At 44.8% G+C, this 25,776-nt stretch overlaps 1 protein-coding gene across 1 annotated transcript; it reads left to right on the top strand.

Annotated features, from left to right (window-relative positions):
- Nucleotides 1–628: 628 nt before the first annotated feature.
- On the top strand, nucleotides 629–25,537 carry LOC121578297 (SLIT-ROBO Rho GTPase-activating protein 2-like; the record flags this gene model as incomplete). The annotated part of the gene is made up of 17 exons (XM_045217773.1): nucleotides 629–850; nucleotides 1,215–1,316; nucleotides 1,907–2,104; nucleotides 2,416–2,500; nucleotides 3,092–3,119; nucleotides 10,416–10,446; nucleotides 11,499–11,559; nucleotides 12,830–12,907; nucleotides 13,097–13,231; nucleotides 13,372–13,477; nucleotides 18,040–18,264; nucleotides 19,261–19,337; nucleotides 19,901–20,099; nucleotides 20,339–20,467; nucleotides 20,755–20,980; nucleotides 21,274–21,384; nucleotides 21,499–25,537. Coding segments are annotated over 17 exons (2,526 nt in total), but the record flags the coding sequence as incomplete, so codon positions are not given.
- Nucleotides 25,538–25,776: the final 239 nt, after the last annotated feature.

The following is a 25,776-nucleotide window of genomic DNA, read 5'->3' as shown; positions in this document are numbered from 1 at the left end:
CTCTCTCTCTCTCTCTCTCTCTCTCTCTCTCTCTCTCTCTCTCTCTCTCTCTCCCGTCTCTCTCTCTCTCTCTCTGTCTCTCTCTCTCTCTCTCTCTCTCTCTCTCTCTCTCTCTCTCTCTCTGTCTCTCTCTCTCTCTCTCTCTCTCTCTCTCTCTCTCTCTCTCTCTCTCTCTCTCTCTCTCTCTCTCTCTCTCTCTCTCTCTCTCTCTCTCTCTCTCTCTCTCTCTCTCTCTCTCTCTCTCTCTCTGTCTCTCTCTCTCTCTCTCTCTCTCTCTCTCTCTCTCTCTCTCTCTCTCTCTCTCTCTCTCTCTCTCTCTCTCTCTCTCTCTCTCTCTCTCTCTCTCTCTCTCTCTCTCTCTCTCTCTCTCTCTCTCTCTCTCTCTCTCTCTCTGTCTCTCTCTCTCTCTCTCTCTCTCTCTCTCTCTCTCTCTCTCTCTCTCTCTCTCTCTCTCTCTCTCTCTCTCTCTCTCTCTCTCTCTCTCTCTCTCTCTCTCTCTCTCTCTCTCTCTCTCTCTCTCTCTCTCTCTCTCTCTCTCTCTCTCTCTCTCTCTCTCTCTCTCTCTCTCTCTCTCTCTCTCTCTCTCTCTCTCTCTCTCTCTCTCTCTCTCTCTCTCTCTCTCTGTCAGTGCTGTGACCTGGGCTACCATGCCAGTCTCCACCGTGCGTTGCGGACCTACCTGTCAGCGGAGATGAACGTGGAGGCGTCTAAACACACTGGTCTGGAGGGCCTGGAGGGGGCAGTAGAGAGCCTGGAGCCCAATGGGGACAAGCAGAGACTGATGGAGACCTACAATAACGTCTTCTGTCCCCCCATGCGCTTCGACTTCCAGTCACACATGGGAGACACGGTACGGGAATGTGGTGGGGGGTGATACGTGCTGTGGGGGGTTGGGCTGGTTGGGTGGGGGTGGAGGGATTAGTAAGTGTTTGAGTTTAAATCCGGAATCTGTAGCGGTGGATCTGCCACGTCCGTTTGTAATATTACATCAACAAAGATGTTACTTCAAACAACACAGAATTTGTTTTCCCTCTGACATCATTGCACATGCGATAGAACAGCGGAGTATGTACTATGATTATTTATTTTTTACCATGAATGCGCCTGGGGCGACCAGCATGTGGATCTCAGCTGTAAACTAATTGTGTGTGTCTTTCTCATTCTCTCTCTCTCTCTCTCTCTCTCTCTCTCTCTCTCTCTCTCTCTCTCTCTAGATGGGGGTAGTATGTGCCCAGCAGCCGTTAGAAGGGGAGTTACTCCAGAGGTGTCAGCAGCTGCAGTCCCGTCTCTCCACCCTCACCATCGAGAATGAGGAGGTGAAACCTGCACTCCTCCGCCTCATCACTCCATCATTTTACCCCTTCATCCCCCCATCTCTCACTTCATTACTCCATCATTTTACCCCTTCATCCCCCCATCTCTCACTTCATTACTCCATAATTTCACCTCCTCCTCCCCCATCCCTCACCTCATCTTTCCATAGCCTTTTCTGTTCATTATGACAGTTTTGATTTGTCTTCCCACTCACACCATTTCCACCCACATTTTGAAGAGAAACAAGATGTTTTATTAATTTTTAATAGAAAAATAAGAAAATAACAAATCAAAATAACCTTGCCTTGTCTACACGAACACTCACACTTTTCTTGCCAGCTCTGACTTTGCTGATAGCTACTTTTATTGAGGATTAATGTACTTACTATGACTGAGATATGTGCTTGTCTCATCTAGCTATCTTAAGATGGATACACTAACTGTAAGTCGCTCTGGATAAGAGCGTCTGCTTAATGACTCAAATGTAAACAATTGATTTCACCCACATCTGTTGACAGAATTTATGACACTATCTCTCTCTCTCTCTCGCTCCCCTCTCCCCCTCCCCCCTCCTTTCTCTCCCTCTCTCTAGGTGAAGAAGACTATGGAGGCCACTCTGTCGACCATCCAGGACATGGTCACCGTGGAGGACTATGACGTCAGCGAGTGTTTCCACCACAGCAACTCCATGGAGTCGGTCAAGTCCACCATGAGCGAATCATTCCTTAGCAAACCCAGCCTGGCCAAGAGACGGGCCAATCAGCAGGAGACGGAGCAGTTCTACTTCACGGTGAGAACCAATCACAGGGCAGAGATGTGTCGTGTTGAGGACAGTGGTGTGTTATGGTGATACAGGAAGAGTCAGTGAGGTCTTGTTGTGGTGATACACACATTCACATGCGCTGCCTAAGGAGGGGTCAGTGATGATACACACTCAAATCTGTGCACAGTTACTAACGTCCCCCCCTCGTGCGCGCGCTCTCTCTCTCTCTCTCTCTCTCTCTCTCTCTCTCTCTCTCTCTCTCTCTCTCTCTCTCTCTCTCTCTCTCTCTCTCTCTCTCTCTCTCTCTCTCTCTCTCTCTCTCTCTCTCTGTACTGTAGAAACTGAAGGAGTTTCTGGAGGGGCGGAACCTGATTACCAAACTGGAGGCCAAACATGACCTGATACAGAAGACTCTGGGAGAGAGTGAGTCACACACACACAGTCACATATTGCATCAACTTTTTAACTGAGCATGTCACTGCTAGGACAAATAGTTTGAACACGTTTCCAACAGCGTGTTAGAGAGACATTTGTGCGTGTGAGAGAGCAGAGCAGAGCAGAGCAGGGATTGGAGGACGGGGGGTGAAGGAGGCCAGAGCAGGCCACAGAGAGCAGACGCGTGTTAGGCCACACGAAGGGCCACATTGGGGAGCAGGATGGGGCAGGGGGGATAGGATGTGGGAGGGAGGGAGGGAGGGAGGGACGGAGGGGGGAGAGCACAGCTGTGGATGGGGGGGAGATCCTCTGGGATGTGTTTAGCAGGAGGTATGGCTCCGACAGGAAAACCATTGAGACTGTGTGTGTATTAGCGTGTGTTTGTGTGTGTGTTTTAGCGTGTGTGTGTGTTAGCATGTGTGTGTGTGTTAGCGTGTGTGTATTCCAGGGGAAGTCTGTCACAGTTTGGATCCAGCTGCGGCCATTTCCCTCTTCTCTTCCTCTTGCTTCTGCTATAACTTAATATTTTTTTCTCTCTCTTTCTCCCCTCCCCCTCTTCCTGTGTCTTCCCTGCTTTAGGTCAGAAGACTGACTGTTGCCTTGCCAGGTAGGTGAAGGAAGGAAACACATACACACACTTACCATTGGGAGGTTCTATAGTAGGCTCTATGGTCTATTTGACTGTCTGGGCGTGTTTATGGGCACATACTCATTATTCTGTTAGCGGAAATTGTGTGTGTCTTTGTGTGTGTATGTGTGAGTTCACAAATGTAAGAATATTCGAAGATAAATATACAACGCAGAGGACTAGTGGTCAAGAGGACTAGAGGTCAAGAGGGAATTAACGATCAATGGAAATAGTTGTTTTTCAGTTCAACATCTGTTTAGAATAGATACATTGAGCCTAAAACAGGATACTTGGGGGGTTGGCTATTGGCCCAATTTTATTGCAAGGAATTCTAATTGGTCAGCCACATGCTAGGCTTGAGGCTATAAACTGCATCCTGTCTCTTTGTTCAGTGGAGAAACATTGAGAACAGGGAAGATTGAACATCTACCATCTACTTCCCAGCAAAACAACTATGATTTGTTCTCTTTGAATAAATATTTTTTCTCCCCCTGATTTGCTTTGGGGTCTGTGTTATTGAAGAATAACATCAACTGCTAACACATACAGTGGCTTGCGAAAGTATTCACCCCCCTTGGCATTTTTCCTATTTTGTTGCCTTACAACCTGGAATTAAAATGGATTTTTGGGGGGGTTGTATCATTTGATTTACACAACATGCCTACCACTTTCAAGATGCAAAATCTTTTTTGTGTGAAACAAACAAGAAATAAGACAAAAAAACAGAAAACTTGAGCGTGCATAACTATTCACCCCCCCAAAGTCAATACTTTGTAGAGCCACCTTTTGCAGCAATTACAGCTGCAAGTCTCTTGGGGTATGTCTATATAAGCTTGGCACATCTAGCCACTGGGATTTTTGCCCATTCTTCAAGGCAAAACTGCTCCAGCTCCTTCAAGTTGGATGGGTTCTGCTGGTGTACAGCAATCTTTAAGTCATACCACAGATTCTCAATTGGATTGAGGTCTGGGCTTTGACTAGGCCATTCCAAGACATTTAAATGTTTCCCCTTAAACCACTCAAGTGTTTCTTTAGCAGTATGCTTAGGGTCATTGTCCTGTTGGAAGGTGAACCTCCGTCCCAGTCTCAAATCTCTGGAAGACTGAAACAGGTTTCCCTCAAGACTTTCCCTGTATTTAGTGCCATCCATCATTCCTTCAATTCTGACCAGTTTCCCAGTGCTGCCACCACCATGCTTCACTGTGGGGATGGTGTTCTCGGGGTGATGAGAGGTGTTTGGTTTGCGCCAGACAAAGCGTTTTCCTTAATGGACAAAAAGCTCAATTTTAGTCTCATCTGACCAGAGTACCTTCTTCAATATGTTTGGGGAGTCTCCCACATGCCTTTTGGTGAACCAAACGTGTTCACTTATTTTTTTCTTTAAGCAATGGCTTTTTTCTGGCCACACTTTCGTAAAGCCCAGCTCTGTGGAGTGTACGGCTTAAAGTGGTCCTATGGACAAATACTCCAATCTCCGCTGTGGAGCTTTGCAGCTCCTTCAGGGTTATCCTTGGTCTCTTTGTTGCCTCTCTGATTAATGCCCTCCTTGCCTGGTCCGTGAGTTTTGGTGGGCGGCCCTCTCTTGGCAGGTTTGTTGTGGTACCATATTCTTTCCATTTTAAAATAATGGATTGAATGGTTCTCCGTGAAATGTTCAAAGTTTTTATAACCCAACCTTGATCTGTACTTCTCCACAACTTTGTCCCTGACCTGTTTGGAGAGCTCCTTTGTCTTCATGGTGCTGCTTGCTTCGTGGTGCCCCTTGCTTAGTTGTGTTGCAGACTCTGTGGCCTTTCAGAACAGGTGTATATATACTGAGATCATGTGACAGATCATGTGACACTTAGATTGCACACAGGTGGACTTTATTTAACTAATTATGTGACTTCTGAGGGTAATTGGTTGCACCAGATCTTATTTAGGGGCAAAGCAAAGGGGGTGAAAACATATGCACGCACCACTTTTCCGTTATTTATTTTTTAGAATTTTTTCATTTCACTTCACCAATTTTGACTATTTTGTGTATGTCCATTACATGAAATCCAAAAAATAATCCATTTAAATTACAGGTTGTAATGCTACAAAATAGGAAAAACGCCAAGGGGGATGAATACTTTTGCAAGGCCCTTACGTATTTATTTGGACAGTGAAGCTAAAACGTTTAATCTATACTCCAGCATTTTGGATTTGAATTAAAATATAAAAAAATGAGGCAACAGTACAGAATGTCACCTTTTAGTTGAGGGTATTTTTCTGTTTTACCGTTTAGAAATGAAAGCACTTCATGTATCTAGTCCCCCCATTTGAAGGTGTCACAAGTATGTGGACAAATTCACTTATAGTGTATTAAAGTAGTCAAGAGTTTAGTTTTTGGTCCCATGTTCCTAGCACGCAATGACTACATCGAGATTGTGACTCTACAAACTTGTTGAATGCATTGGCAGTTTGTTTTGGTTGTGTTTCGGATTACAGTGCCTTCAAAAAGTATTCACACCCCTTTTTCCACAATTTGTTGTGTTACAGCCTAATTTTAAAATGGATTAAATAGAGATTTTTTTGTCACTGGCCTACACACAATACCCCATAATGTCAAAGTAGTTGTGTTTTATAATTTTTTTAACAAGTTAATAAAAAATGAAAAGCTTATGGCAAGCCTAAACAAGTTCAGGAGTAAAAATGTGCTTAACAATTCACATAACATGAACTCACTCTGTGTGCAATAATAGTACTAAACATGATTTTTGAATGACTACCTCATCTCTGTACCCGACACACACAATTATCTGTAAGGTCTCTCAGTCGAGCAGTGAATTTCAAACACAGATTCAACCACAAAGACCAGGGAGGTTTTACAATGCCTTGCAAAGAAGGGCACCTATTGGTAGATGGGTAAACAAAATATATATATATTGAATATCCCGTTGAGCATGGTGAAGTTATTAATTACACTTTAGATGGTGTATCAATACACCCAGTCACTACAAAGATACAGGCGTCCTTCCTAACTCAGTTGCCGGAGAGGAAGGAAACTGCTCAGGGATTTCACCATGAGCCCCATGGTGACTTTAAATCAGTAATGAAGTTTAGTAGATGTGATAGGAGAAAACTGAGGATGGATCAACAACATTGTAGTTACTCCACAATACTAACCTAATTGACAGAGTGAAAGGAAGGAAGCCTGTCCAAAATAAACTATTCCAAAACATGCATCCTGTTTGCAACAAGACACCCAAGTAATACGACAAAATATGTGGCAAAACTTTTTCACTTTTTGTCCTGAAGTGTTATGTTTGGGGAAAATCCAATGCAACACATTACTGAGTACCACTCTCCATATTTTCACGCATAGCAGTGGCTGCATCATGTTATGGGTATGCTTGTAATTGTTAAGGACTGGGGAGTTTTTCAGGATAAAAAATAAACGGAATGGAGCTAAGCACAGGCAAAATTGTAGAGGAAAACCTGGTTCAGTCTGCTTTCCACCAGACACTGGAAGATGAAGTCACCTTTCAGCAGGACAATAACCTAAAACACAAGGCCAAATCTACACTAGAGTTGCTTACCAAGAAGACAGTGAATGCTCCTAAGTGGCTGAGTTAACAGTTTTGATTTAACAAATGTTGCACAATCCAGGATGGCTCTTAGAGACTTACCTAGAAAGACTCACAGCTACAATCGCTTCCAAAGGTGATTCTAACATGTATTGACTCAGGTGGTTGAATACTTACAGTTGAAGTCGGAAGTTTACATACACTTAGGTTGGAGTCATTAAAACGTGTACAGGTACCACGTTCATCTGTACAAACAATAGTACGCAAGTATAAACACCATGGGACCACACAGCCGTCATACCGCTCAGGACGAAGATGCGTTCTGTCTCCTAGCGATGAACGTACTTTGGTGCGAAAAGTGCAAATCAATCCTAGAACAACAGCAAAGGACCTTGTAAAGATGCTGGAGGAAACAGGTACAAAAGTATCTATATCCACAGTAAAACTAGTCCTATATCGACATAACCTGAAAGGCCGCTCAGCACGGAAGAAGCCATTGCTCCAAAACCGCCATAAAAAAGCCAGACTACGGTTTGCAACTGCACATGGGGACAAAGATCGTACTTTTTGGAGAAATGTCCTCTGGTCTGATGAAACAAAAATAGAACTGTTTGGCCATAATGACCATCGTTATGTTTGGAGGATAAAGGGGGTGGCCTGCAAGCCGAAGAACACCATCCCAACCGTGAAGCACGGGGGTGGCAGCATCATGCTGTGGGGGTGCTTTGCTGCAGGAGGGACTGGTGCACTTCACAAAATAGATGGCATCATGAAGGAAGGAAAATGATGTGGATATATTGAAGCAACATCTCAAGACATCAGTCAGGAAGTTAAAGCTCACCTCGTGGAGTTGCAATGATCATGAGAACGGTGAGGAATCAGCCCAGAAGTACACGGGAGGATCTTGTCAATGATCTCAAGGCAGCTGGGACCATAGTCACCAAGAAAACAATTGGTAACACACTACGCAGCTGGGACCATAGTCACCAAGAAAACAATTGGTAACACACTACGCCGTGAAGGACTGAAATCCTGCAACACCCGCAATGTCCCCCTGCTCAAGAAAGCACATATACATGCCCGTCTGAAGTTTGCCAATGAACATCTGAATGATTCAGAGGAGAACTGGGTGAAAGTGTTGTGGTCAGATGAGACCAAAATTGAGCTCTTTGGCATCAACTCAACTCGCCGTGTTTGGAGGAGGAGGAATGGTGCCTATGACCCCAAGAACACCATCCCCACCGTCAAACATGGAGGTGGAAACATTATGCTTTGGGGGTGTTTTTCTGCTAAGGGGACAGGACAACTTCACCGCATCAAATGGACGATGTACGGGGCTATGTACCTCAGCCAGGGCATTGAAAATGGGTCATGGATGGGTATTCCAGCATGACAATGACCCAAAACACACGGCCAAGGCATCAAAGTAGTGGCTCAAGAAGAGGCGCATTAAGGTCCTGGAGTGGCCTAGCCAGTCTCCAGACCTTAATCCCATAGAAAGTCTGTGGAGGGAGCTGAAGGTCCGAGTTGCCAAACGTCAGCCTCGAAACCTTAATGACTTGGAGAAGATCTGCAAAGAGGAGTGGGACAAAATCCCTCCTGAGATACGTGCAAACCTGGTGGCCAACTACAAGAAACGTCTGACCTCTGTGATTGCCAACAAGGGTTTTGCCACCAAGTACTAAGTCATGTTTTGCAGAGGGGTCAAATACTTATTTCCCTCATTAAAATGCAAATCAATTTATAACATTTTTGACATGCCTTTTTCTGGATTTTTTTGTCGTTATTCTGTCTCTCACTGTTCAAATAAACCTACCATTAAAATTACAGACTGATAATTTCTTTGTCAGTGGGCAAACGTACAAAATCAGCAGGGGATCAAATACTTTTTCCCCTCACTGTATATATATACACTACCGTTCAAAAGTTTGGGGTCACTTAGACATTTCCTTGTTTTCCAAGAAAACATACATGAAATGAGTTTGAATAGGAAATATAGCAAAATGCATAGGAAATGTAGTCATTGACAAGGTTAGAAATAATGATTTTTAATGGAAATAATAATTGTGTCCTTCAAACTTTGCTTTCGTCAATTTGCAATTACAGCCTTGCAGACCTTTGGCATTCTAGTTGTCAATTTGTTGAGGTAATCTGAAGAGATTTCACCCCATGCTTCCTGAAGCACCTCCCACAAGTTGGATTGGCTTGATGGGCACTTCTTACGTACCATATGGTCAAACTGCTCCCACAACAGCTCAATAGGGTTGAGATCCGGTGACTGTGCTGGCCACTCCATTATAGACAGAATACCAGCTGACTGCTTCTTCCCTAAATAGTTATTGCAGAGTTTGGAGCTGTGCTTTGGGTCATGGTCCTGTTGTAGGAGGAAATTGGCTCCAATCAAGCGCCATCCACAGGGTATGGCATGCCGTTGCAAAATGGAGTGATAGCCTTCCTTCTTCAAGATCCCCTTTACCTTGTACAAATCTCCCACTTTACCACCACCAAAGCACCCCCAGACCATCACATTGCCTCCACCTTGCTTGACAGATGGCATCAAGCACTCCTCCAGCATCTTTTCATTTGGTCTGCGTCTCACAAATGTTATTCTTTGTGATCCGAACACCTCAAACTTCGATTCGTCTGTCCATAACACTTTTTTCCAATCTTCCTCTGTCCAGTGTCTGTGTTCTTTTGGCCATCTTAATCTTTTCTTTTTATTGGCCAGTCTGAGATATGGCTTTTTCTTTGCAACTCTGCCTAGAAGGTCAGCATCCCGGAGTCGCCTCTTCACTGTTGACGTTGAGACTGGTGTTTTGCGGGTACTATTTAATGAAGTTGCCAGTTGAGGACCTGTGAGGCATCTGTTTCTCAAACCATACACTCTAATGTATTTGTCCTCTTGCTCAGTTGTGCACCGGGGCCTCCCACTCCTCTTTCTATTCTGGTTTTCTAATGATCAATTAGCCTTTTAAAATGATAAACTTGGATTAGTGCCATTGGAACACAGGATTGATGGTTGCTGATAATGAGCCTCTGTACGCCTATGTAGATATTCCATTAAAAATCATCAGTTTCCAACTACAATAGCCATTTACAACATTAACAATGTCTACACTGTATTTCTGATCAATTTGATGTTATTTTAATGGACAAAAAAATTGCCTTTCTTTCGAAAACAAGGACATTTCTAAGTGACCCCAAACTTTTTAACGTTAGTGTATATATAAAAAATGTTTTAATGGTCATCCACTTTGATATTAGGTAGTATTTTGTGTAGATCGTTGACAAAGAATTACAATGAAATCCATTTAAACCTTGTAACACAACAAAATGTGAAAATAGTCAAGGGGTATGAATACTTTCTGAAGGCACTGTACTGTATGTTGTACCCAATAGAAATTAATGGTAAATCATGTATTTTTGTCATTTTGGGGTCACTTTTTCTCACTCATCATTATTCAGGATTCATTCATGATTATCCGTAATCATGGTAGCATCCACATTAATGTAGAAGTGTTCATAAACATTTTATTCTTATTTACAATAAGTTACAGAGGACAAAGATCATACCCCCCCCACCCCCAAGTTACACATTTTAGCTACATTGTCCAAATAAATACATTAGGGAGTGTAGATCATTTCCAGAGTTGTGTATAAATAGTATCTCTGGAGGCGTAGTGATAGAACAGTGTTCTCTCTCTTTCCCTCTCTTTCTCTCCAGTGACAGGAGGAACTCTGCACTACGGAAGCAGGTAATTTTCTCTCTCCGTTCAGAGTGTGGTTTCATGTGTGTACGTTTCTCTCTCTGTGTATGTGGTTTTACCTTTGTCCTGGACTCACTGTCCACTGCTCTACATATTATGCACCAGCCCCATGCCAATCTCTTGCTAGGTTTACAGACTACACCATCTGAAACAGTTCTGCAGGTAAACTGTACTGTATTAGAAGGGTCAGTGCTATCTGGGGTCCTTGGGACGTCCCTAACCTAAACCCTAACCCTACCCTTAACCCCTACCCTAACCTTACACCTTACCTGAATCATTGTACATTTCAACTAGGGACATCCGAAGGATCCAAGATTGCAAGGACCGTATAAGAAGAGATAGATTCCATTTCTATTATAACATCCAGTGAGTGTAGCTAGCTCCCCCTAGTGGGAGCCTTCTGCTGTGATCCTCCACTGTCAACACCCCCCCCCCCAGAGATCAGTGAAACAGCAGGCAGCTTCTGAACAGCATACAACCACACTGATACACACAGACATGTAACACACAAATACGCACACATGCACAGACACACACACAGAATGTTCCACAGATTCCCTGCCCTCATCAGATAGTGATCTGTGGAAAACCCAAACAAAGGGATTGGGAAAAAGCTAACTCCTAGCAACAGCTGGCTTCTGTATTCCCGCGCTTCCCTCTCCGCTATGAAACCTCTTCCTCATCGATGTGTGTGTGTGTGAGTGTGTGTGCGTTCAAGCATGTGTGACTCCTTTTGTATGTGCTGTGTGCCTGATTGCATATGTGATTCTTGTATCCGTGTGTAAGTCATATTCTCCCTGTCTGGACTCTCAGTCTCAACACTGGTTACTGTTATTCTACTGCTCTCCCTCCATCCCTCTCTCCCCTCCATCCCTCTCTCCCCTCCTCCCCTCTCTCCCCTCCTCCCCTCTCTCCGACAGAGGGAAATGGTCAGGGAATTCTCTTTTCACTCTCCATCCCCCTTTCCTCTCCTCCCTCTCCTGGTTACCTGCACGGCATATTCTCTCCTCCTCTAATCCTCCTCTCCTCCTCTCTCTCAGGAGGCTGGCCAGGTCATCCCTCTGATGGTGGAGAGCTGTATCCGCTTCATCAGTCGCCATGGTGAGGATGCCCTGCTCTGTGCTCTCATTGGCTGGGTCTCTGTTGAATAGGTCAATGACTGGCTGTGTCTCTGTTGACTGTGCCAATGTCTGGCTCTGTCTCTGCCTGTGTGGATGGGTGTTTTGTTGTTGGCTTTGCAGGGGCAAAATAAAAAAAAATAAAAAATAGAATAACCTTAAGTATTGTGACATTGCAATATAAATAATTCAAATACAACAGAATAATAAATAGCCTGTGTCGGCTGTCTGTTGTCTAGAAGATCAGTAACATCGCTCTCTCTCTCTCTCTCCCTCTCTCTGTCTCTCGCTTTCAATTCAATTCAATGGATTTATTGGCATGGGAAACATATGTTTACATTGCCAAAGCAAGTGAAATAGATAATAAACAATAAGAAATGAACAGTAAACATTACGCTCACAAAAGTTCCAAAGGAATAGAGACATTTCAAATGTCATATTATGTCTAGTGAGTGTGCAATAGTTAAAGTACAAAAGGGAAAATAAATAAACATAAATATGGGTTGTATTTACATTGGTGTTTGTTCTTCACTGGTTGTCCTTTTCTTGTGGCAACAGGTCACAAATCTTGCTGCTGTGATGGCACACTGTGGTATTTCACCCAATAGATATGGGAGTTTATCAAAATTGGATTTGTTTTCAAATTCTTTGTGGGTCTGTGTAATCTGAGGGAAATATGTGTCTCTAATATGGTCATACATTTGGCAGGAGGTTAGGAAGTGCAGCTCAGTTTCCACCTCATTTTGTGGGCAGTGTGCACATAGCCTGTCTTCTCTTGAGAGCCAGTTCTGCCTATGGCGGCGTCTCTCAATAGCAAGGCTATGCTCACTGAGTCTGTACATAGTCAAAGCTTTCCTTAATTTTGGGTCAGTCACAGTTGTCAGGTATTCTGCCACTCTATACTCTCTGTTTAGGGCCAAATAGCATTCTAGTTTGCTCAGTTTTTTTGTTAATTCTTTCCAATGTGTCAAGTAATTATCTTTTTGTTTTCTCATGATTTGGTTGGGTCTAATTGTGTTGCTGCCCTGGGGCTCTGTGGAGTTTGTTTGTGAACAGAGCACCAGGACCAGCTTGCTTAGGGGGCTCTTCTCCAGGTTTGTCTCTCTGCAGGTGATGGCATTGTTATGGAAGGTTTGGGAATCGCTTCCTTTTAGGTGGTTGTAGAATTTAACTCTCTCTCTCTCTCTCTCTCTCTCTCTCTCTCTCTCTCTCTCTCTCTCTCTCTCTCTCTCTCTCTCTCTCTCTCTCTGAAGGTCTGCACCATGAGGGCATCTTCAGAGTGTCTGGCTCTCAGGTGGAGGTCAACGACATCAAGAACGCCTTTGAGAGAGGTAAGACTACACTACCCAGAAAGCCCAGCTCCAGCCATAGCATAAACAGTAGGACCTGCTTATCTCACAATACTCATTCTTTAACCCACCCAAATGTCTTTCCTTTCCCCTCTTTCTCACCCCAACACATCTCTTTCTCTCTCTCTTTATTTCCCTCTCGTTCATCCTCCCTTCATCCTCTGTCTCCAGGTGAGGACCCGTTGGCGGGGGATCAGAATGATCATGACATGGACTCCATCGCTGGCGTTCTAAAGCTCTACTTCAGAGGCCTGGACCACGCCCTCTTCCCCAAGGAAGTCTTCCATGACCTCATATCCTGTGTCTGTGAGTCTCCGCCAGCGCCACTCCTTTTCCATTATCATACCCTACAAAAAGACCACTGTCCACTGTCCAGTGGTTAGTGTGTGCGTGTGTGCAACGTGTGTGTTTGTATGTGTTCACCCTTTGTGTGTGTTCTGTTTCAGCTATGGAGAACCTGCAGGAGAGGGCTGTCCACATCAGGAAGGTTCTGATGTCTCTGCCCAGCAACACTCTCATCATCATGAGATACCTGTTTGCCTTCCTTAACTAGTGAGTAATGTTGTACTAACACTATTACAACACTACTGGAACATTACTACAGCTCAACTAGTGGTGATCCCACTGCACTACCAAAGCTGTGCTCAGGCTAATCTGTAATGTTGTATTCAGAGTAGCCCGTCCCACTATCCCTCCCTCCCTCGCTCCCTCCCTCCCTCCCTCGCTCCCTCCATCCCTCCCCTCTCTGTGGTCTATGTGTAGCCATATGGTTTCTCCAGCCAGCGGAATCTGTTACAGTTTCACTATCTTTGCCAGAATGAGGTGTGTGTGTGTTTCCCATACTGGTATAAATGGCTGCTCTGTGTCTGTCCGCCCTTACAGCTCTCCCCTGAGTCATAAAGGACACCAGACGTGCCAGAATCACCCTTTACTACTGCTACTACTACAACACACACACACACACACACACACACACACACACAGTCATCAAAGTCTCAGCTTTGATGACTAAACCCTCCATCTGGGGGCTGAGATAGAAAGAGAGAGAGAGAAAAGGAGTGAGGAGAAAAGAGAGGAGTGAAACTTGAGCACCATGTGCAGTTTTCAGGGTCCCAGACAGACAGGCCTCTTATGACAAATCCTGTTTGGAGCTGGTCCATTTGGTCCAAGTGATTCAACATGACCCCCAACTATGGCTGTGGCGGTCACGAACTTTCGTCAGCCGGTGATTGTAAAGCAAATAATTGTCGGTCTCACGGTAATTTACCGTTAATTAACATAAACACACTTAGCATCTCCTGGCTTCCACACATAGCCTACAAGACATTTAAAAAAGTCTAATAAATCCATGTAATATAGCATACACCTTCACAATAAATCCATTATTTATTTTAGACAGGTATAAAGAAGCATGATATGAAGAAAATGTAGTCCATTTCAGAAGAAAATAATAGCATACTCTGAGTTGTCCTTATGTTAGGTCCTGATGTGGCTATGCCAAATGGATGTGGGCTACACTAGTTCATTTAGAAGACAAGATTTGCTTATAATTCTGTGGCATTATTTGATATTATTTTATAGTATGAAGAATACAATTGAACAAAGCTGAATAAAATATAAATATTTTCTCCAAACGATTTGAGGGAGTGCGCACATGCGGCTATTCTGAGTTGAGTGGTTAACAAATAAATAGGTACTCCTATATGCTTAATTTAGAGTTATTAATGTTTTGATTTTTAATACATTGTAAGGCTGCATGATGAAAAAGTCGCTTGAAAGACATGAGCTCTGCTTAGTATTTTTTTGCGCAGGCTGTACACACTCCAATAGTCTCTCATTCACAATTTGACAAGCACTTGATAATGCCTCGAATTTCACGGCGGCATCCCCTTTGTGGCCGTAATGCCCCCTAAAAACATCCATGCCTTTTGCGGCCCGGAGTGCTGCGTTGTGTCCTTCTCTCTGAGTGTGCTGCGGAATCCGAAGTGCCTCTCACTCACATGGCTCTCCTTCACGTGATCGGGTCTTTCTCATAGGCTACAAGTGAAGATAGACACATGCGCGCGTCCTTATCCAATTCCGAGGTGCATACAGTGCCTTGCAAAAATATTCATCCCCCTTGGCGTTTTTCCTATTTTGTTGCATTACAACCTGTTATTTAAATGGATTTTTATTAGGATTTTATGTAATGGTCATACACAAAATAGTCCAAATTGGTGAAGTGAAATGAAAAAAATTACTTGTTTCAAAAGATTCTAAAAAATAAATAACAGAAAAGTGGTGCGTGCATATGTATTCACCCCCTTTGCTATGAAGCCCCTAAATAAGATCTGGTGCAACCAATTACCTTCAGAAGTCACATAATTAGTTAAATAAAGTCCACCTGTGTGCAATCTAAGTGTCACATGATCTCAGTATATATACACCTGTTCTGAAAGGCCCCAGAGTCTGCAACACCACTAAGCAAGAGGCACCACCAAGCAAGCGGCACCATGAAGACCAAGGAGCTCTCCAAACAGGTCAGGGACAAAGTTGTGGAGAAGTACAGATCAGGGTTGGGTTAAGTATCCGAAACTTTGAACATCCCACGGAGCACCATTAAATCCATTATTAAAAAATGGAAAGAATATGGCACCACAACAAACCTGCCAAGAGAGGGCTGCACACCAAAACTCACGGACCAGGCAAGGAGGGCATTAATCAGAGAGGCAACAAAGAGACCAAAGATAACCCGAAAGGAGCTGCAAAGCTCCACAGCGGCGATTGGAACATCTGTCCATAGGACCACTTTAAGCCGTACACTCCACAGAGTTGGGCTTTATGGAAGAATGGCCAGAAAAAAGCCATTGCTTAAAGAAAAAAATAAGCAAACATGTTTGGTGTTTGCCAAAAGGCATGTGGGAGACTCCCCAAACATATGGAAGAATGTACTCTGGTCAGATGAGACTAAAATTGGGCTTTTTGGCCATCAAGGAAAATTCTATGTCTGGCGCAAACCCAACACCTCTCATCACCCAGAGAACACCACCCCCACAGTGAAGCATGGTGGTGGCAGCATCATGCTGTGGGGATGTTTTTCATCGGCAGGGACTGGGAAACTGGTCAGAATTGAAGGAATGATGGATGGCGCTAAATACAGGGAAATTCCAGAGATTTGAAACTGGGACGGAGGTTCACCTTCCAGAAGGACAATGACCCTAAGCCTACTGCTAAAGCAACACTCGAGTGGTTTAAGGGGAAACATTTAAATGTCTTGGAATGGCCTAGTCAAAGCCCAGACCTCAATCCAATTAGGAATCTGTGGTATGACTTAAAGATTGCTGTACACCAGCGGAACCCATCCAACTTGAAGGAGCTGGAGCAGTTTTGCCTTGAAGAATGGGCTAAAATCCCAGTGGCTAGATGTGCCAAGCTTATAGAGACATACCCCAAGAGACTTGCAGCTGTAATTGCTGCAAAAGGTGGCTCTACAAAGTATTGACTTGGGGGGGTGAATAGTTATGCACGCTCAGGTTTTCTGTTTTTCTGTCTTATTTCTTGTTTGTTTCACAATAAAAAATATTTTGCATCTTCAAAGTGGAAGGCATGTTGTGTAAATCAAATGATACAAACCCGTCAAAAATCAATTTTAATTCCAGGTTGTAAGGCAACAAAATAGGAAAAATGCCAAGGGGGGTGAATACTTTCGCAAGCCACTGTATTGAAGATATTGGAAGAACTGTCCACATTTACTTTTCGTCAGCCAACAAGATGAGTAGGCCTAACTAACAGCAAAAGCTCTAGCCTATGTCAATCTACTATCCCTCCCCAAACTTGAAACTCACGCGCTGCTTATATATGCCAGTTAGGCATAGACCCGTTGTAAAGCGGATTAATGTGCTAATTTTACTTAGTTAGTTGGCCACTTTAGTTGTGAAACAAACCTTATTAAAACATATAGGCCTATGGGCTAGGCTACATGAGGTGTGTGACTATGATTAGAAAAAGTCACAAAAAAAAGGCATTGTTTCTTATACTGGGCATCATTCACAAGTGATAATATATCATTCACAAGTGATAGGCTAATATTGTCACCCATCAGACTATTCTTGATTTAATCTTGTCTTTACATATACTAAATAATATATGTGTGACATTTGTTTTGATTTAGAATGGACCATTATCATGCACCTGTATCGAAACAGGGGCAGCGGGAAAAAAATACATGTCATCTATCCACTTAAATAGCGAATGGAGGATGCTTTTCCACGTGGTTTATTTTCATGCCAGCCAGGTAGGCAATACTCCTGTTTTAAAGAGAAGCAATGTGCTTAATATTAGGAAAGTTGAGAAATAAATATAGTAGGCCTAGCCTATAGAAAGCTGATGGGATCCTCCTATTTTTATTAGTGGTCATCACTGTTTTCTCACACAGTTGCATAACCTATAGAAATGTTGCGCAACATGAGCTCATGGGGTCTCATGAAGTGTTTGATTAGATTTTCGAATCTATTTGCATTGATGTCAAAGTGATTAGAGGGACAATAGAGTGCTGAGTACCAGGCAGTTAGCAAGTTTGGTAGGGTACTAATGACCACCAGCAGCATCAGAGCTTGGAGAAGCCTAGTTACCGTGACTAAACGGGCTTATCCTATGGGGGCTGAGATTGTGGTCAGAATACCCTTGTACCCGAGAGTGCACTCATCCACACAAGATTGAATGGACTTTTAGACATTTTGGGGTGGAAACTCCCTTTAAAGCACCAATCCAATGCATGGTTGTTAAGGGGTCTGGAATAGAAGCAAGAGACCAGTCAGTCTAAAGAGATAATGAGCTGCCTAAGAGCTTTATAGCACATTCTGCTGCCTGAGGGGCTGGAACCCTGCTTTCCACTAATCCTGGTTAAAACATTACTGTCCTACACCCACCCACACACACACACTCTTTCTGGTTTAAACATTGCAGTCGTATACGCACAGAGACACGGACACAGATGATGGGTAATGATTTCAACAGGAATGCGATAAAGGCAGTACGTGTGTGTGTGTGTTCACGTGTGTGTGTTCACGTGTGTGTGTTCACGTGTGTGTGTTCACGTGTGTGTGTTCCTGCTAAACCCTCTCCTCTCTCTCCAGCCTGTCCCAGTACAGTGAGGACAACATGATGGATCCCTATAACCTGGCCATCTGCTTTGGGCCCACCCTGATGTCAGTCCCAGAGAGCTGTGACCAGGTGTCCTGCCAGGCCCACGTTAACGAGCTTATAAAGACCATCATCATCCACCACGACGGTGTCTTCCCCGGACCACGGGACCTGCAGGGGCCCGTCTACATCAGTCCAGGGGCCACTGACGAGGACTGGTGAGTGGGGGCGCAGGAGTAGGGGACAGTGTGTTAGTGTGTATGAGGCAGAGAGATGCAGGGGCCCCTATACCATTTATATGAGTAGTGGGGAAGACACAAGGGGCCTCTTTGCTACTTAGGAGAACTGGTGAGCAGTGTGTGTGTGTGTGTGTGAGAGAGAGTGGTAGAGACGGGGGCAACAGTAGTGGCTTGGGGATGGTGAATGGTTTTAGGGTTTTGGGGGGGGGGTAGTGATTTAAGGGTCTGGTCCAGGCCAGAGGGGCCAGGAGGATCCACTTACCCACAGAGCACTAATCTAAGGCCCAAGACACACACCTCTGGAACCCAGGCTTAGGTTGGACCAGTCCAGTAATGTAACAGTAGAAGTGGCAGGCATGCCAGGGAGCTTGCCAAAGCAACTCAGAGACACTACAGTAACGTCAAAGATCTCTCCAGTAAAGATCGCTCTATCTCTGGCCAGATCTGAAGTGTCTGTTTGTAACTAGATGAATGGAAGTATCTGATGTTGTCATATTGAAACCATTTACTCTCTCATTCTCTCATTTATAAACACATTCATTCATTTAGGGGAAATGTGTGTGTTTATTTTTTGTAAACATTTTTAGTCATTTAGCAGACTTACAGGAGCAATTAGGGTTAAGTGCCTTGCTCAAGGGCACATCGACAGATTTTTCACCTAGTCGGCGATTAGAACCAGCGACCTTTCGGTTACTGGCACAACGCTCTTAACCACTAAGCTACCTACCTGCCGTTTATCAGCTGTAGGTGATCACATGATATACACATTGAAGCACACACACACATACACACACACACACTCACACACACACACACACACACACACACACACACACACACACACACACATACACCCTCAGGGAAAACGTATGTACATATCTGGACTGTTTTGCTGCATGACCAGCTGTTTCACCAGTTGCTGATTCCCCCACCCCTATTCAAAATCAAATCTCTCTCTCTCTCTCTCTCGCTTAGTGATCCCCAATGTGAGCCCCCCCTGGTGGACATACCTGCTCCTGACACCATCTCTGTCATCCACAACAGAGATGATGGTGAGTACACAGCAATATGCACACACACTGTTCAAAACATTTTTCCATAATTCTGTGGACTGTAATGAGTTGAACCTTGCCCACTGATCTCTGTCCACTGACAGGAAGTATGATGCCCACGAATGCCATGCTGCACTCATTCACTCTGCCCCTAACTCTGAAGCTGCTTCTCTCAGCAACATTCTGCTTCTGACATCACCCCGCCCCCTGCTAGCAGACCACACCATACAGCCACACTCTGACCTCTTTTATCCCCCTTATGAGCACTTCATAACAGCTCTATGATCACTATATGACTGCCTGCTCCCCAACCACTTTGTCTGTAACCAACTGCTGTGGCACTAACCTGCTTGACACTAACACGCCTCCCTCTCTCTACCCCTGCTCCCCTGTTTCTCCCCTGTTTCTCCCCTCTCTCTCCCCTCTCTCTCCCCTCTCTCTCCCGTTTCTCCCATCTCTCTCCCCTCTCTTTCCCCTGTTTCTCCGCCTGTCCCCCTCCATTTCTCTCTGTTTATATCTCCCTCCCTCCCTTCCTACCCTCTCGCCCTCTCCCTGACTCTCAGGCTCATTGGTCGTTTCAGAATCTGACCCAATAGAGGCCATCGCTCGCTTCGACTACTCCGGACGGACCAACCGGGAGCTGTCGTTTAAGAAGGGCGCGTCTCTCCTCATTTTCCAGCGAGCCAGTGATGACTGGTGGGAGGGCCGACACAACGGAGTGGACGGACTGGTGCCTCACCAGTACATAGTGGTTCAGGACATGTAAGAGACCAGAAGACCAGTTTACACTAGTACAGAAGGGTTCAGACCAGTACAGACCTGTTCAGATCAGTATAAACCAGTACAAACCACTTTAGACCAGTACAGACCTGTCCAGATCCGTATAGATCAGTTTAAACCATTACAAACCAGTATAGACCAGTACAGGCCAACATAGAGAAGATGAGAGAATATAGTTCTAGTTGGCCTGGCTGTAGTCTGATCATGTGTGTGTGTTCCAGGCCGGACGGGGGCAGAGGCAGTCCAAAGACTGAAGCGGAGTTGCAGAAGGATAGAGCGTCCACTAGGGGCACCGCTGCCTCTCCTACTGGAGCTCACGTAGCTGACATCTACCTAGCCAACCTCAACAAGTAAGACACACACGCACACATCACAATACAGCATCTCGTCATTTACACCTTCACTGACCCAATTAGATCTCATTGTGTCTGTTTTCATCTTGTCACTAACCATTCCGATCTCTCTCTCTCTCTCTCTCTCTCTCTCTCCTCTTTTCTCTCTCCTCTTTTCTCTCTCCCTCTCTCTATCCTTCTCCTTTCTTTCTTTCTTTCTTTCTTTCTTTCTTTCTTTCTTTCTTTCTTTCTTTCTTTCTTTCTTTCTTTCTTTCTTTCTTTCTCTCTCCCTCTCTCCCTGTCAGGATGAGGAAGAGGCCTGAGTTGGGGAGTATCCGTAGAAACTTTTGGGGGTCTGAGGTGGGCCAGGGGGGTGATGTGTCCCTATCTGGGGCGACAGGAGGGGGCGTAAGGACGGCCAGTCTGCCGGTGGGAGGGGCTCTGGTGAAGGAGGGCGGCGACAAGCGACCGGTCAGCGCCCATAGTGTCCTCAACTCCTCTATCACACGCCACTCCTCTCTCAAGACCAAGGTAGCTTCAAAAACATAGCTTCTATTAGTACTGTACTATTGTTATTTTTCAGTTGTTGGGTATTATTTTATATCAGTGGAGGCTGCAGAGGGGAGGACGCCTCATAATAATGGCTGGAATGAAGTCAATGGAATGGTATCAAACACATCAAAGACGTGGTTTCCATATATTTGATGCCATTCCAATGACTCCATTCCAGCCATTATTATGAGCCATCCTTCCCTCAGCAGCCTCCACTGTCATCTATTATTTCTTGTTATTGCTGATTGTAATGAGTCTTATTTGTTGTGTAGGTGGAGAGCCCTCAGTTCTGCAAGGCGACTACCACGGGGCGCTCTAAGAGCTTCAGCAACCACCGGCCCCTGGATCCTGAGGTCATCGCTCAGATGGAGCCCACCTCACAGGTACGCCCATCTCTGACCTCTGACACCGCACCTATCATCTTTGACCCCTCACCTCTCATCCAAATGTGTGTGTGTATTCTGATTTGTATCTCTGTCTGATATCTCCTCTTTCAGGATATCGAGGCAGCTATGAGCTCTGCTCTGAGTGAACTGAGAGAGCTGGAGAGGCAGAGCAGTGCCAAGCACACACACACCCCCGACGTGGTGCTGGACACACTGGAGCAGCTGAAGGGTGTGTGTGGGGGTGGAGGTGGGGGCGCGTCCGAGCCCTCCAGTCCTCTCCACTCCCGTCTGCTGAGGGACAGCGAGGGCGCAGGATCTCCACACTCACACCCCCTCCAACGCAGCGCGTCGTCCGCCAGCGACGTCCCCTCCTCCTTCCGCCCCTCCAAGCCCAGGAGCCCCCTGCCCTCTTCCGCTTCCTCCTCTCTCGCCTCCTCAGCCCTCTCTGCCTCCAATCCCTCCTTCCGAGAGCCTCGCCCTCCAGCCACGCGGCCCAAGCCGGTGGTCTTCCCCAAGGGTGGAGGAGGTGGCAGTCCGGCTATGGGCTCCCCAACCACCACTGTCCCCCCAACCCCTCCTCCACCACCCCCACCCCAGCCCAACGACAAGTCCTGCCCCGCCTGAGGGCACTCACCCACATATACACATATACACACACACACCCCTTCGATCCACACATCCTGCCCCCATCTCCACTCACCCCAGTGATAAGTGGGATAGCTCTCACCTAGGATCAGCTTACCCTCCCAAACTCTTTAACCATTTATGGGGAAAAACCCCAAACAATATGTAAAGCATCCATGACTCAAGTCTGCCCCTTCTTGGGAGCATCAGTCAACACACCTACCTTCTGACTGACACGGACCAATACAGAAAATCAAACAAGGCATCAAAATGGACAAACAGCATGACAAAAAGAGATATGGCGCCTGTACTGTATATACTGGTGTGAGGTGTGTGTGTGTGTGCCTGTGTGAGGTCTGGGTGGCATACCTTACACTTGAGTGAGAGCACTGTTTGATTTGAAATAGATGGGACATTTAAGGACATTTATCCCCAACTAACCTTGAGAAGACTGGAGTGGACAGGAGGAGTGGTTCACCTGGATGGCTGTGTGTGTGTGTGACTCCTGAATCCACACTCTCTGAGAACACACAGACAGACTGTGGAACAGAGAACAATTAACTAACTCAGTACAAAACTCAGTAACATGTTCACTCTGCTGCTTCAAGACTGGGGCAAGACTGGATCTACCAGCCTGGACAGAAAGAAAGAGAGAGCTGGACTGATAGATGGATGGATGGACAGATGGAAGATCAGAGATGAGGAGAGGACCAGAGGATAAAGCGACTCCAGTGAAAAGCTGGGCTATATCTCAGATAGAAAAGCGCTGGAGTTGAGAATGCCTGTTTCTATGTGAGGAGGAGAGAGCTAGGCTACATCTCTGATCCCCCTAGGTGTCTGGGCAGCAAGCTGAGTGTTGTGGGGATTCATTCTAACATAAAGCGCTAACCAGTAGAGCTGCTTTACACTACACTCTTTTCTACTGTATTCTACTAGACTCTACATCAGGGCTTTTCAATTAGTGGCCCTCAGCGGCCAAAGTTATGCTGGTTTTCTTTTCTAAGTGGAAATTGATTGACCAACTAATGTAATTGATTTGGCAGAGAGTCCAATCACCTGTTTCCCAGGTGTGAAGGAGTCCCTAGTTCGAGGGAAATCATTTAATGCAGTAGTGATGGGGCCCTCCAGGACCAGAATTGAATAGCCTTGCTCTACATTCAGTACAACCAACATAGTGCAACGCTTGTCCGGCTTTCCAGCAGCACCTCCTGCTGGTGCATAAGCGCACGACATGGCCGTGTTCAATAACCACCCTTTCTTTAGCAATAAGAGTCTGACTCAGACTCATCAACTCAGCAGCATGCCAGGCCTGCTGCTTCTCTCTCCCTTAGATTCCCAGCATTAATATACACTCTATTGCAGAAGTAGAATACACAGACACATGCATGACGTGTGTGACGTGTGTATGTGTTCTGTGGCAGCTAAATGCCTTTCAGGTTCTAATCGCATGCTGGGGCCACAGCAGTCGCAGTGCTGACTGACTGACTGCATCTATCTACAATACAAGCAACGCACCACTTAGACCCGCTACATGCAAATTATGACTCCAAACAAAATCAGCAAAGATGTTATTTTTATGTGTAAATGTTTAATAATCATGATGATAACTGGAAAAGTGCAGATGAGGAATCTCAGTGAGGTGGAAGAGTTTGTTTAGATACAACCACAAACAAACCTCGTCAAGCACATTCGGAATAATGACATTATGCTTGTTTTCTTCCAGTTGTTAGTTAATCCTCAGATTATGTAATCCTAAATTGTGTGTCAGTGACTCTTCACAGCTCTTAGAACTCAAACATAAATGGAAAATCCACTCAAGAATTGTTTGGTATTTTTTTCATTAGTCCACTGTTGATACAGTCCCAAAATGTTTTGCTTGTCAGCAGTCAAGTTTTCAAGATATTTTGCATCATCATGATGATGTGGCCGGTGACACTTCGCTTCTTGAATGTCTAATATCTTGAAAACTTGACTGCTGACCTGCAAAGCCTTTTGGGACTGTAACAACAGTGGACTAATGAAAAAATATACAAATATAGTTTTTGAGTGGATTTGCCCTTCAACTGCTCATCATGAAGGGAACCAACTAATGGCAGCTCTCTGGAGACAGGGGGACAAACAGGAAGGGGACACAGACAGCAGAACCACTTCCTGTGTCACCAGAGCCACTCTGCTACCAGCATCACTGCTCACTAGGCTTAATGTTTGTGTGACTGACTAGTACTCAGTCCCAGCCATTTCAGACAGAGGACAAGAGGAAAAGTGTCACTGTCTCCTCTGTCGTTCCTCTACCAATAGCATTGGTGTGTATCATGGCGGACCAGCATCAAATAATTGATTGGATTTATATAATCCAATGACATGAGTTAAAGCAACAGCCCTGAGGTCTGTTCTGTTGCGCTCGTCTTTAAGAGAACCTCTGCTGTGACTCCCTAAATGTCTATTACACAACTCTGAGTGTCGCATCACGTGGTCAATGTCAAAACAATCCTGTCCTGTCTGTCACAGTGGGAGAATTAGCATTTTATGTCGTCTGAACTGTGATTTGTCAAGGGGAGGAGACAGAATGTTTTGATTGGTCAAGGTCAGTGGGAGGCGGGATGGTCTAGTGATTGACAGCTTTAACACCCTGTCTGAGATCAGGATATTTAATGTCAGGGCTCAGAGAACCCTGAGGGGAGAAGGGCAGAGCCACTAGTTAACCAGGCAGACATTTCTGTCATTCCCCCTCTCCCTATCACCCTCCTCTCTCTGTACCTTTCTCCTTCTCCTAGCATTCTCCCTCTGTTCCCACAGACACACCTTTTCCTTACAAATATCCCTCTGTCTGTTTCCTCCCTTATTCCTTCCGCCGCACCCTGCAAACCCCAGGTATATAATTGTATTATTGCATTCCCAAATGCTCTGTAACAGGTGGTTGAATTCTTAAATGTAATGTTTTATCTCTATGTGTGTATTTTAAGATGTATTTTACATTGTGTTGCTCCTCTTACCTCATCTTGGCAACTGGAGGGATTTTGTGTGTGTGTGGAGTGGTGGGGTGAATAGGCATTAACACACATGTCATACGAACATACACTCATGGGTGATGCTTTGTGGTTGGTGTCTTTGTGTTATCCTGGCTTCACTGTATAGGAGCTAGGAACCTCAGTCTCCACACCATATTATCAGTTGATCTCAAATCAATCATCATGCATTTAAAATTACATGGTGTGCTCGTGGACTGGTTGAGTGAGGATGATTTTTATTATGATTAACTATTGTTAAATATGCATTTCTTGCCCATTTGCAAACACAAGACCTAAAAAATGACTGTAATGTCAAATATATTTATAGTTGTCTCTGTATTACTGGAGAATCCTGTGTTAAGATGTACTTTGTATATACAATGTTGTACATTACAGAGGTACACTCTTTTTTTGGTACAATATTGTACAGTAATAGTAGTTTAATCAAATAGGTCTTCTATAATTCTTTGTGTAGTTCTTGTAGTAGACTTTTTTAAATAAACATTGCTTGCTATGAAGGTCTCTGCGTTGGTGTGGCGATTATGATGACGGTGATGATAGTGATGATGGATTGCATGTATCCAGTGGCGGCTCCTGAAAAAATTCTCAGGGGGGGCAATTTTTCTGATGATTTAGGTGACCTACACACATTTTAAAAAAGATATGTCCAGCAACAACATGAAGACAGGGGCAGCATATAAGTCAATACTGATATACACATTACTTGCTTCAAAAAGGCCTCATGGTTGAATTGGAA

Source organism: Coregonus clupeaformis, unplaced genomic scaffold (assembly GCF_020615455.1).
Source record: "Coregonus clupeaformis isolate EN_2021a unplaced genomic scaffold, ASM2061545v1 scaf1220, whole genome shotgun sequence".
NCBI classification, from domain to species: domain Eukaryota; kingdom Metazoa; phylum Chordata; class Actinopteri; order Salmoniformes; family Salmonidae; genus Coregonus; species Coregonus clupeaformis.
The sequence above is the reverse complement of the archived record's forward strand: the minus strand, read 5'-3'. Positions and strand labels throughout refer to the sequence as shown.